General features: G+C 44.3%; 1 protein-coding gene across 7 annotated transcripts in view; it reads left to right on the top strand.

The window, feature by feature from the left end:
- Window positions 1-12,248, top strand: part of thsd7ba (thrombospondin, type I, domain containing 7Ba) — a 157,256-nt gene that overhangs the window by 140,489 nt on the left and 4,519 nt on the right. For all 7 annotated transcript variants that reach the window (XM_035392654.1, XM_035392652.1, XM_035392647.1 and 4 more), the window contains 9 exons: window positions 1,042-1,175; window positions 1,267-1,420; window positions 3,426-3,567; window positions 3,910-4,025; window positions 4,417-4,534; window positions 5,562-5,707; window positions 7,806-7,977; window positions 10,275-10,448; window positions 11,665-11,760. In XM_035392654.1, the coding sequence (XP_035248545.1) occupies window positions 1,042-1,175; window positions 1,267-1,420; window positions 3,426-3,567; window positions 3,910-4,025; window positions 4,417-4,534; window positions 5,562-5,707; window positions 7,806-7,977; window positions 10,275-10,448; window positions 11,665-11,760 (1,252 nt within the window). The remainder of the gene's footprint in view (window positions 1-1,041; window positions 1,176-1,266; window positions 1,421-3,425; window positions 3,568-3,909; window positions 4,026-4,416; window positions 4,535-5,561; window positions 5,708-7,805; window positions 7,978-10,274; window positions 10,449-11,664; window positions 11,761-12,248) is intronic.

Below are 12,248 nucleotides of genomic sequence, written 5' to 3'. Positions count from 1 at the left end.
GTAATATATGTGTGTGTTTGTGTGCATGTGTATGTGCGTGCACACACACAGAGAGTGAGGCTGCTTTGTGAATGCGTGTTCAGGTTTAACACAGACCACAGACCACACCCTACAGTAGTTTTCCATTATAGCATGCGCTGTGATCCGAGTGTGCCTATTAGGAAAAGAGAAAATTCCGATTGACATTGTGCGTGAGGTCCAAAAATACGCGTCCTTATTTGGCAGCCTAATGGCATGTCTAACTGCGCGTGAAGTGTCATTTGGGAAAATGCCGCCGTTTCTTTTTAACATTTCCGGTGACCTGCCAGCGCCGTTGGTGACAGCACCTGATTTTCACACTGCTGTTGTTTTGAAATATGTCAGTAATTGTATAACGAGCCGGCTCTCTCAGCCAGACCATGGGAATTAAATATTATTGTATTGGCAGTGCTTTTAACTCAGTGATGAGATGAGGATTTTGTGACCTTTACAAGCGTTATCACTCCGAAGTTCATTTTTTGTTGATATCGTTATCTCGTAATAATGATATAGCCCATTTTCAAAATGACGAATGTTACACTTGCATGCTTGCCAACATCTCCATTAGATTAGGACTCCTGGTTATTTACTTGTTACCAACCACTGGAAAATGGCCAAATGTGAGAAACAGATTGTTTTTTATGTTTTCTTTTAAATTGAACGGTTGCTGAGTTTTGCAGTTGTGTGCATATAAACAGTAATGAGGCCCCAGTGGTAACGTGAGTTAAGTCAGGCAAAATAAGGCCACCCTATCACACACTAAGGAGAGAATCCATTACATGTATGTGTTTTATTGTTGTTTTTTCACAACTGCAATAATAATAATCAGAATAATGGCAAAACATTATTATACATATATATTTTTTTTTACGTCAGCTATAACACGTCAATTTAATAACTCATATAAAAAGTACGGAAAGCAGACTCTAGTTTATTATTTTCTGTGTGTATGGACCGGCTATGTGGGTTTGGTTCTGATGTTGCCCGGTAACAGCCCGGCCGTGCCACCGTGTGTGTCCCCAGGTGTCGGAGGCAGTGTTGTGCTACAGCGAGTGCAGTCAGTACGCCTGGGCGACGGAGCCCTGGTCCGTGTGCGCCATCAATGCCGTGGACAAGCTGCCGGACTGTGGGGAGGGCGTGCAGAGCCGCAAAGTCAGGTGAGCGGGCGGGGCCGCCCCCGAAACACGTCGTGCCATGCTGCGCGTGAGGTTGCGGCGGTAACGCCTCCCGCCCCAACCCGGTCTGCAGGTGCGTGAGGGTGAACGGCGAGGGCCATGGGGACAGCGTGGAGGACGGCCTGTGCGACCCGGAAGAGATGCCCTTCCGAGCGCAGACCTGCTTCCTGCCCTGTCCGGACGACTGCGTGATGTCACAATGGGGCCCGTGGAGCGCCTGTCCCCTGGTAAGGACTATTTCTCAAGATTGCATCAGTGCCTTAAAAGTACTTACAGGCACATCATACTCTGTAATTTCTGTTCAAAGATTTCATCCCAGTTTTTCAAGATCCATCTGTAAGCAGCAGTTTATATTGCAAAGCAGTTTATATTGCAAAACCTGGAAGGAACACAGTGTGTAATGTTATTTTTACAGTATTTAGTAAACCAGTACATCTTACACGTTCTCTTTTTGGCCCTGATAAAATTACCTAGATATATTGGGGGAAAAAACTAGGTTTCGCTTGTTGAAATACAATTTGTGTCATTGTCATTTTTTATTAGCTAACAGCAAATCCTATGTGTCCCACCTGCTCCACAATACAGTGCCCACCAGAATTATTGACAAGCTCAATTAATATGAGCAAAAGTACAGGATTATATTCAGTTTATTGTTTATTGCCTTCTATGCTCAGAAAAATGAGAAAATTATGTAGTTTGATTGTGGTACCATTGATCGGAGGAAAATCAAATATTTAAAGCAAATCTTTTCGTTTTTTTAAAGATGTGTGTCAGAAATATTGGCGTACCTGTATTTAGTACTTTGTGCAGCCTCCCTTTCTATGCCAGGATAACAGCAGTGAGTTTTCTCCTGTAATTTGTTTGACGAAGTTGGAGAACACATAGCATAAGAGTTCTGAGGCCCTTCCTCCATACAGAGCCTCTACTGAGCCCTTGGTCCTTGGATGAGGACTCCCCTCTTCAGCTCACCCCATGGGCTTTCAATGGGGTTCAGGTCATGCGACTGGGACGGCCATTGCAGAACCTTGAATCAGTGAATCATTTTTGGGTTGATTTTGAGGTTTGCTTTGGATCGTTGTCCTGCTGGAGGATCCAACCATGACCCACTTCTAGCCTTCTGGCAGGTGCAGCCAGATTTTGGCCTAAAATCTTTTGGCATTTGATGGAGCCCATGATGCCATGTATCCTAACAAGGTTCCCAGGGCCTTTGGAGGTAAAACAGTCCCACAACATCACAGATCCACCACCATACTTCATATTGGGTATAAAGAAGGCTCTTTTCTGCATAACTAGACCTATTATTACACCAAACACACCTTTGGTATGTGTTGCCAGAAAGCTAAATTATTTATTGTCTGAACAAAGCACCCGTTTTCAATCTAAGTTCTGGTGACATTTAGAAAACTCCAGGCACTTATGTTTGAGTTGTAATGACAGCAGAGGCTTTCATCTGGCAAGCCTTCTAAATACTGTACTGTAAAAACTCACCCACGGACATTCTGAAGTATTGGCGAGAACAGTCATTGTACAGCTTGAGCTCTTGTGTCACTGCCTTTTCATTTTCATTTGTTCAGAAGAAAGATTAACAACCTCATTGTCGCTACTGCTACTTGTGAACATTTCTTTTTCTGTTGTGCCGAAAACTTCCTTTCAGATATGGCGAAAATTTGCTTTGGACTCTGCGTGAAAGGTTTTGGTGCAAAACTGTGAATATGATATGATTCTTGTTAGTTGCATCATATTTGGTGTGAACAGACCCTTAAGGCCATGGTGTTAAACGACTGACATTTTTATGGCTTCTTTTGCTCATATCTTCCAGGGTTGCCGATAATTGTGGTGGTCACTGTATTCTGAATACAGAAATTACAAGCCAAATCAAGTCAATTGCACGAGTCAAATCGATTCAGTGACTGAGTGCAGATCATTTGTTCCCCTTGTAAATAATTAGCACAATTACTCGACTAGCCTAATGCCCAAGTGCACAGTATCGATCAAGGTGAGAACTGCCCTCACTAATGACCATTACAGCTGATCATTAAACTTGCTGATGGAACCGGTTCCACATCTCAACCGCGGCTCGTTGCGGCCCAGCGGCGATGGAGACGCAGATCGTCTCACCGCCGTGACGTCCCTGGCGGGGGGCAGTTTGTTGAGCCCCACCTCACATTTCGCGCATTTACTTTCGACGCTTCTTCGCGGTGCTGAGGCAGCATTGTGTGCGATTTCCTGTAGCCATGCGACCAGAGCACGGTGAGGAAGAGGCAGAGACGGATGCTACGTCCTCCTAAGCCCGGGAAAACCTGCCCTGAGGACGTTCAGACTGAAAACTGCATCCTCAACAGCACCTGCTTCTCCTACCAGTACAACCTGTCAGGTATATTTAGCCCTTGAGTTTTTTTTTTTTGTACTCAGCTATACCCACAATTTTTCAGATGTGCTCACTTATTGTACAAGCTGTTCAATGTACTCAACGACACCTGTTAACTTTGCAGACCTAAAAATTTTAAAACAGGTGTGACCTGTCAGCAATACTCACCTCTCCTAGAGACTTTGCAGTACTCTTATCTATAACTCAAATTTTAAGGTACCTACCCTAGAATCTGGCCGGTATGCTCAACCACAACCATAATCTTATAACACTTACTAACCCTAGAATCTGGTTGGTATAGTCAGCAACATCAAACGGCGTAACACAGTGCGTACGTTCGTTCCACAGACTGGAGCACTTGTCGGCTGAGCGAGAACGCCGTCTGCGGCCGGGGAACGCGGACGCGCCTGCTGGACTGCGTGCGCAGCGACGGAAAGGTCGCGGAGCCGAGGGCGTGCGAGGAGGTGACTGCATTCTCCTCCGAGCGCGCCGCGTCTTCATTTCACCCCCCCGGTCTCAAAGGAGACGGGCTTTAATTCTGTTTCTCAATAAGGTTTCCTGTGTGATTAAACTATTAATAAGTGTGGAGGGTGGGAAGATCAAGACCTTTTGTGACTAATTGGCTTTCCAACATTAAAGAAAATGTTTCGTGGCACTCTGCATGCGCCGCGTGGAAGCAATTTAAAACGTTCCCCCTCAGGATTCAAACTTGCAGCCTACTGATAACAAGTCAATTTCCCTAACCGCTCTCTCCACATCGCAGCCCATTAAGCTGCCGATTGTTTTTCTGTGGCAATATCCCAAGCGAACTAACCACCAGCTCACACTTTCCTGGCCATTGCCCCTGTTGTGCAGTTGGGCCTGGCGATGGAGTGGGAGTTGACTGTTCATTGCGCGGTTGCCTGTCCTGTGAGCTGTCTCCTCTCGGAATGGTCGCCGTGGACTGAATGTTCACACACTTGTGGTAACCAAGGTATTTATTTTTGTTATGTTGCCTTTATGGTTAAAGCATGCGTCTTCTGCTAGTTTTATCACCTGTTATTGCGCATGTAAGTGAATGGCAAATATGTAAACATTATAAATTGCAAAGATGCAATGTGTCAAAATAGTCCAAGAAAATATGCAAACAGGAAACCAATTAATCGCATGACAGACTAAATATCTTTAGGATATGTTTGTCAGAAAATGACAAGTTAAAATATCAACCGTTTATTTTCTTATAATGAATGGCTCGTCAACCAAAATGAACATTTTAATTCAATTGATAATTGAGGATCTCCTGCTTGTTTCCAATTACTCAGGATGAGAACTTGTATTAGCTCATGCATAATGAAAGTGCTAATTATCTGACCTTAGCACGAATGTTGTCTCGTCTCCTGGACCCATGTTCCATGGAGATCCATGCCTGATTAGAACGTTCACCAGTCTTCATTAATCTTAATTTGCTAGTGGAGGTTGCCTTTCCATCCAGAATCCAGGGTAGCAAGGATGATGCCTTTTCAAGATGTGTGAGGACTATCCTGTGCATGTTAAATGCAATAGATCTATAATGTTTCTCGACATGTCGGTACAAATTAGTTCTCAGCTATAGAATGGTCTGTCTAACATTATGCACCTTGTAATCTTCAGTAACTATGTCGTAGTCCTAAAATAATTATACAGACCACCAATTTAAAACCGTAAAACTCATGGAATTTGGTACAGAGACATAATGTCATTTCCATAATGATGCACTGTGGGTGGTTTTATGAAAATGCTCATGCAGATGTTATGCAGTTTGTCACAAGACAAAACAACATTATTTTGTTGCATGGAGAGTGCCTGTGAAAGTCATGCGCCCTCTGGAGGCGAGGGATGGTATTGTCCGCTGAGTGCACACAAGGACACCACAGGGAAATGGAGAACGTGTCAGACGGTTACTACCCTCCTCTGTGGAGACACTAGCTGCTATTGGCTGGAACAAATGAAGAGGGAATGATGGAGAAACGTGTCCCCCGCAGGTCACATGCTGCGCTCGAGGCGTGTCCTGCAGCAGGCCCGTGAGGAGGGCCGGCCGTGCCCGTCTCAGCTGTCCCAAATCAAGCCCTGTCCCATAAGGCCCTGCTACAGATGGGTGCTGGGCGAGTGGTCCCCATGCCACGTGGAGGTACGGGCTTCCTCATGTTCCTTCTGAAACACACTGTGCTACGATTATCTATGTAAATGTTGTCTTTATCAATTAAGTCTACTGTGTGAAATTACTCTTGGATTTTGCGGCAGCATTACCCATATGACAATATGCAGTACAACTGCCTGTGTTAACATGCAGCATGTTTTTCAGAATGCTCCAACTGAAGTTCTAAATATGCTAGTCAAATGTGCACAAGATTTATAATTCTGTCTATAGTTCCTGTTTAAATAAGCAAACATATATCAAATTGTTGGAGTTCATTTGGAGTGATTGTTTCTAGAAATGTTTTTTCCCAATGCACCAGCAGTGGTGTTTTCCATATATTTTTGCTTACTTTACATTATCGTAGTGTCATGGGATTTTAATTACATAGTGCGTTTTTAAAAATGGCAACTTGAATGCTGGTTTCAGGTTGTTTTGATGACACAATATTATGTAGTAGTCAACTTATAAGTGTGGGAACTGTGTCATTTTCCTGTCATTTATTGATATTGTTAGCGTTCTGTAATCTCATCAATACCTTACCTGAACCTGTGTGTTCGTGGGAGCTAAAATGGTTTGTCCTATACAGCTGAAATTATCTTTCACAATACATTTGTCCAAGGAAAAATGAACCGACTTTGTTTCTGAACTGATTTCAGTATCGTAGCACACGTGCCGTTTCTGTCTGGCGCAGCTGTGTTTCACTGCCTACGGGCCGGGAACAGAACTGATCCTGAGGCTGCGGCATATCATTGGGCTTTCGAGAGAAACCGCACAAAGGAGCTCAGTGTGCGGTGAGCCACTGAGCTTCTCCAAAATGCCCCCGTTGCCTATCTGCAGCCGGCCCAAGTATTATCAGACCACGTACGGTTATGTGCATATTTGCCTATTTAAATCATGTCCGGGCACTGTGTGTGTACTACGGCTATGTAAAAGATAAAGGGCGAGTCTGACCACATTTTAAAAACCTATGCTGACCTGCGTGTCCCCTACATCAAGGGAACTTTGTGTCTTTGAAATGTGAGGCACTTGTTCATGAAACAGAATCTGGGATCTGCAGCCTGACCGTTAAGAGTAAAACGCAGGCTGTATTTGGATTTCCATTTGTTCTGAAGTCCTTCGTTTCCCTTGTCTGAACAGGGGTTTTAATTGCATTTTCCAGGTCTTCTCTGCCTCTCTAGTCACTCTCCCATTGATTGGAAACAATGAAATTCGGACACTAAAAATCAGATTGCTTTTCTTTGTCTGTCAGTGTCTGTCCACGCTTCAGTGTGTTTTAATTGACAAGATAAAGAAATTTGCTTCACTTATTTTTTTACAGTACAAATATCACCTTCTTTCTCTATCTCTCTCTGAAATATATATACATATTTGCATTGCATTTGTGTCCTCTCGGCTCGTTCTGTGTACACAAAAAAAAACAACAATTCTGAATAGTTTTGCTAAACAGCTTGAAATTACCACTGACAAATATTTGAAGGGCATTTGTTGCATCAGTGATGACACTACATGCTGAGCAATGACAAAAATACCGCCCCAGAACTTTCCGGTGAGAGCGAAATGTTTACAGTTCATTAATACCTTCACACTCTGCCACTCAACATTTTCTCTAATAAATGAACTCCCCCTCATTGTAAACATAATTCAAAGAGGGCGTGTGGTGTTATTACACACTCTGGTACGTTCGCGAGCAGCATAAGCACTTTTGCAGGTTATCTTGTCGCCGTGTGGCTCTTTGGCTCCAGGGAAAAGGGGTGAATAACATTTCCAGCTCCTTCACATCACATGTTTACCTGATATGTGTTTTTAGCTGCAATGTAATGTTCAGCACAACTCTAAAATGTAAATGTAACCATAAAAAAAATACAAAAAACTATATATTTTTTAATATATTGGGAAGGAAGGTAAATTTAGAAATTGTTAAAAATATTTCTCGCTTATTATTTAGGTGTCAGTTTCTAGTACTTCACTGTGACTTTTTATTGCTTTCTCTTTCTCCCACTATCCCCTCCTCTCTCTCTCTCTCTCTCTCTCTCTCTCTCTCTCTCTCTGATGTTCTTTCTCCCATTATCCATCTCTCTCTCTCTCTCAGGGGGCAGAGTGTGGAGAGGGTGTGCGGGAGAGGAACCTGACGTGTGTGGTGGAGCAGGGGGGTGCAGCAGACCTCTTTCCATCCCGACCGGTGGAGGAGGAGAAGTGTGCAGATAATCTGAGGAAGATGAGTGCACAAGACCTGCGGGTGCCCTGCTCTGTGCCCTGCCCTGGTAGCGTGCCGCTGGGCTGGGCTGGGCTGGGCTGGGCTGGGCTGGGCTGGGCTGGGCTGGGCTGGGCTGGGCTGGGCTGGGCTGGGCTGGGCTGGGCTGTGCTGGGCTGTGCTGTGCTGGGCTGGGCTGGGCTGGGCTGTGCTGGTTGTGCTGTGTTGGATTACATTACATTGCATTTTTTTTGGCAGACACTTTTGTCCAAAGTGACGTACAAAAAGTGCATTTCATGGCCATGGACAACTACAAAACACAGGTTCAATAAGATACAATACTTATTTTGTAAAGCTATTTCTAGCCAAGAACACAGTTTAGTTCAAACAGTGAACACTATTCTGACCTAACCTCTGCAAAGCCAACTAGGCAGAAGAATAAGCTACAGTATTAGGACAAATACAAATGACCAAAAAAGTGCTGGGATGGGGGAACAAGTGTCATAAAAGGGGGAGGGGGGGTGGATTTAGAGTGAAATATACAGAGTGGTGGCAGTTTAGCCCAGGTATAGTCTGAAGAGATGAGTCTTCAGGCCACGGTGGAAGATGGGTAGTGAGGGAGAGGTTCGAAGAGGGACCGGGAGTTCATTCCACCACTGGGGAGCTAGGGTGGAGAAGTTCTGTGATCCCTTTGGTCAGGTGGGAGGGGGTAGACAGCGCCCTGCTGCTGCAGAGCGGAGTGATCGAGCAGGTGTATAGGGTCATGTCCTGCAAGTAGATGGGGGCTGTCCTGTTGGCTGCAGTGTAGGCAAGGGTCAGGGCTTTGAACCGGATCCTGGCAGCGACCGGTAGCCAGTGGAGTGATCGTAGCAGAGGAGTGACCTGGGAGAATTTGGGAAGGTTGTAGATGAATTGTTTTGTGCTGTGTCTTCTGTTGTGCTGTGCTGTGCTGTGCTGGGCTGGGTTGTGCTGTGTTGTGTTGTTCTGTGCTGGGTTGTGCTGTGTTGTGTTGTTCTGTGCTGTGTCTTCTCTTTTCTTGTGCTGTGCTGTGTCCTCTGGTGCACTGTCATCTAAAACCCTGTGTCTAAGTTACCTTTGTCTGAGTTTTGAATCCCAACCCCATTTGTCTACCGGAAAGCCCGTCTTTCTCGATGTCTTGCTTGAGGATATTCACTTTCTCCTTTTGGCACCAATCCCATTACTTCTGACAAGGACCAAAACGAGCTGTGCATTATTACATTTCACTAACATCTCCATATTACCGGCAAACCAAACTAAACAGACTGGTGAAAATATTTCATGAATTATTAATAGAAAGAGGAAGCGAATAAGATGCACGGTAGTTCTGTTTTTACTTTCAGTAATGTAGGCAATGTAACCCTAATATTTTCAGTTTTTCTTTTTTATTAAAAAAAAGAATGACATCGCCATCAGTTTGTTGATAGGTAAAACTTGTGTGTGAGACCACTGCATCATCTTCACAATATACATATATAGTGGAACAATGTTCAGATGTCTAAGAGCAAGACTGTGAAGCCCTTGGTGATACATTATGTTTACAGAAATAACAATCTGAAAACAAAATAAATTTATGAAGCACATTTCCCCCATTTACACTTCCCCTACACAAGTGCTGTGTTTCTCTGTGTCTGATACCTTTTAATTGTTTTAAAAATGGTGCCACATCTCTTTTCTGTGGTCACTGTGTTCCGGCTGCAAACTGAATGCCTTTTCATTAGCCTGTCTCCCTAGCCAATCAGCAGCTCCTCATGCGTAAAGCAGATTTTCTATAACCTTAACGCATGCTGGCTCTGAAGGGTGGCATTTGCGCCAGTTTGGTGGGGGGTGTGCATGTGCTGAAGAGGGTTAACACAGAGTGTCTCTGGTAGTGAGCCAGGCGCGACTGTTACACTTGAGAAGATTTTCCCCTTTGGAATCATCATCGCTGAGATATCCTCACATGGTTTTCATGGTTCAGTAATTAAGAGAGCTGGGGAACAGAGGATTTGCATACATGTTTCCTTCATAAGAACATAAATCTCGCTGCTTATTATTTTCCACATCATTTGAGCGGTTTGTCCCTTGGTGCTCTGTTCTTGAGTAATTGAAGTTAGAAATACCAGAATGCAATTTTCTTTTGTGTTTTACCGTTTGTTTGTTTTTTTGTTTTTGTTTTTGTTTTTGGTTTCCCAATCTGCTTTGGAGGGGGATTGTATTTCTATTTTATGTGCGTTGGTACATGCAAAATTGACTGACAATTATTTTTGGGTAACTTTCTGGATGCTAGGACCAGTTGGCAAGGTAAAATACATGCCGGTAGTGTTTAATACACCTCCACACTCATACCACCTTTCATTGTTAATTAAGGCGATTGCCACCTGACCGACTGGTCGTCATGGAGCTCCTGTCAGCTGACCTGCCTGGATGGGCGGAGCTTTGAGACCACTGGACGACAGGCCCGATCCAGGGCCGTGGTCATTCAGGTCATGGAGAACCAGGACAACTGCCCGCAGCAGGTCTTCGAGACGCGACCTTGCAAAGGTTTGTGGGAAGCTTCTAATGATATGAATGGGCTCGCTTGCTTTGTTTGAAGCCTAGTGTTAGACATTGACTGTTTTTTCCATGTGCAAACTTTGATCTGATAATCCAGTATTATATGGATACATTCTCCTCATCAGTTACCCATTCAGTTTGCACAAATTATTTTAAAAATGTTTTGTACATTATTAAAGTAGAAAGTTTCTGTTTTTTTCCCTCATTTAGTGCAAAATAACTACTATTTTGTATGTATTATTTATGTATATTCAGTTCTTCTGTCTCTATTGGAATAGTTGTATAATTTATAATACAGCATTTGATGAGGTTGTACAAGTTAATTAACTTGTAAAATAGCATGTAATACTTATATTGGACAAGCCTACAGTGACAGCACCATAGAGTATTTCTTTTCATGTAGAACTAATGCGAGATTTGCAGCCTGTAAATGAATTGCTGATATAGAAAGCTGGTAAGAAGACAAAAGGCCTACCTGCAGTCACATCTGGCCAGTTTTCACCGACCTCATATTTCCTATATCGTCCGCACATGAAGAAATTAGATTCAAAACTATTTGGAGACATTTTGAAACCATATTTCACCAACATCCCCCCCCCCCCCCTTAAAAAAAAGTGCTTGCTCGAAAGATTCATATCAGATGGAGTACATTCTTTTTTCCAAAGCAGACTGTTCTACAAAGGAAGCACCAAGAGCACAATTTCTATGGTAATCTCAAAAAGCAGTGCTGTAATGGATGGATGATGTCAGCAGCATCGTCTTCTGGTGAATGGCGTGATTGAAAGTTTCAGTTTGGAACTGGAGTTTGAATTATACATGTTCACGCTTATCCCCCCAACATCCCCGCACAGACAAGCAAACGCCGTCCTCTGAGTCATCTTTTCATTCTGCAGTTCACCAGTTATGTATACACTGACACTGAGTCAAAGGAGGGGGTTCCAGTGTAGCTCGTGCAGGCAGACTTGTGTAGCTACTGTCTGCAACCACGAGAGTAGCACGGTCTGGATCTGATGCCACACCGTTGAGCTCTGTACACTCACGGAACAGGATGAGCCAGCCAGCGTGCCCAGGAGAGGCAGTCCTGTTTCGTAATGGACAGGGCGCTGCTGGCACAGCGCGCGCTGCCACCGCCGTGGCCTTTCCTCGGCGGGCTCCAGCGGCGTGCCAGGCAGTCAAAGGAACGAGGCGTTTCCTTCTCTTCCAGGAGGGAAGTGCCACAGCTACGAGTGGAAGACCAGCGGCTGGAGAGACAATGAGCGATCCGTGTGGTGCCAGCGCTCCGACGGGGTCAATGTCACAGGTGCTGTACCCGCCCCCCCGCCCCCCGCCCCCCTCCCCTACCCCCCGCAAGACGGTGGCAGAGAAAAACACGGTTTCGGTGCATTTGAGCTTATTTTTAGCTCTCTTAGCAAAGTCTTGGGAGTGCGAGGCAGCCCCCCACTCACCGATGCATTTGTCGTAGGGGCGCCACTATGGCATTTTGCTTCAGTTAGAGATCTCAGCTTGCGACTAAAAGGTTCGCTTCCTGAGTGCGCTGCTGCTGCTGTGTACTTGCGCGCAGTGCATACTCTGAATCGGCTTAGGAACCAAGGAGCTGTATGACAGAATATTATGCATGAGAAAAAAACATCGGAAAATAAGAATAAGCAATATATTTTTGTAGTATTTTGTAGTATTTTGTAGTCTTGAAACCCTCAAATACTTTGCTGCCAAAAAGATTGGGTATTTTTAAAGACCAGATTTTAAAAGGTTTTTAAAAACGTTTCACTGGGACATATGCCTTCTGCT

Source organism: Anguilla anguilla, chromosome 15 (assembly GCF_013347855.1).
Source record: "Anguilla anguilla isolate fAngAng1 chromosome 15, fAngAng1.pri, whole genome shotgun sequence".
Taxonomy (NCBI): Eukaryota; Metazoa; Chordata; class Actinopteri; order Anguilliformes; family Anguillidae; genus Anguilla; species Anguilla anguilla.
This window is presented reverse-complemented; position numbering and strand designations above follow the sequence as displayed.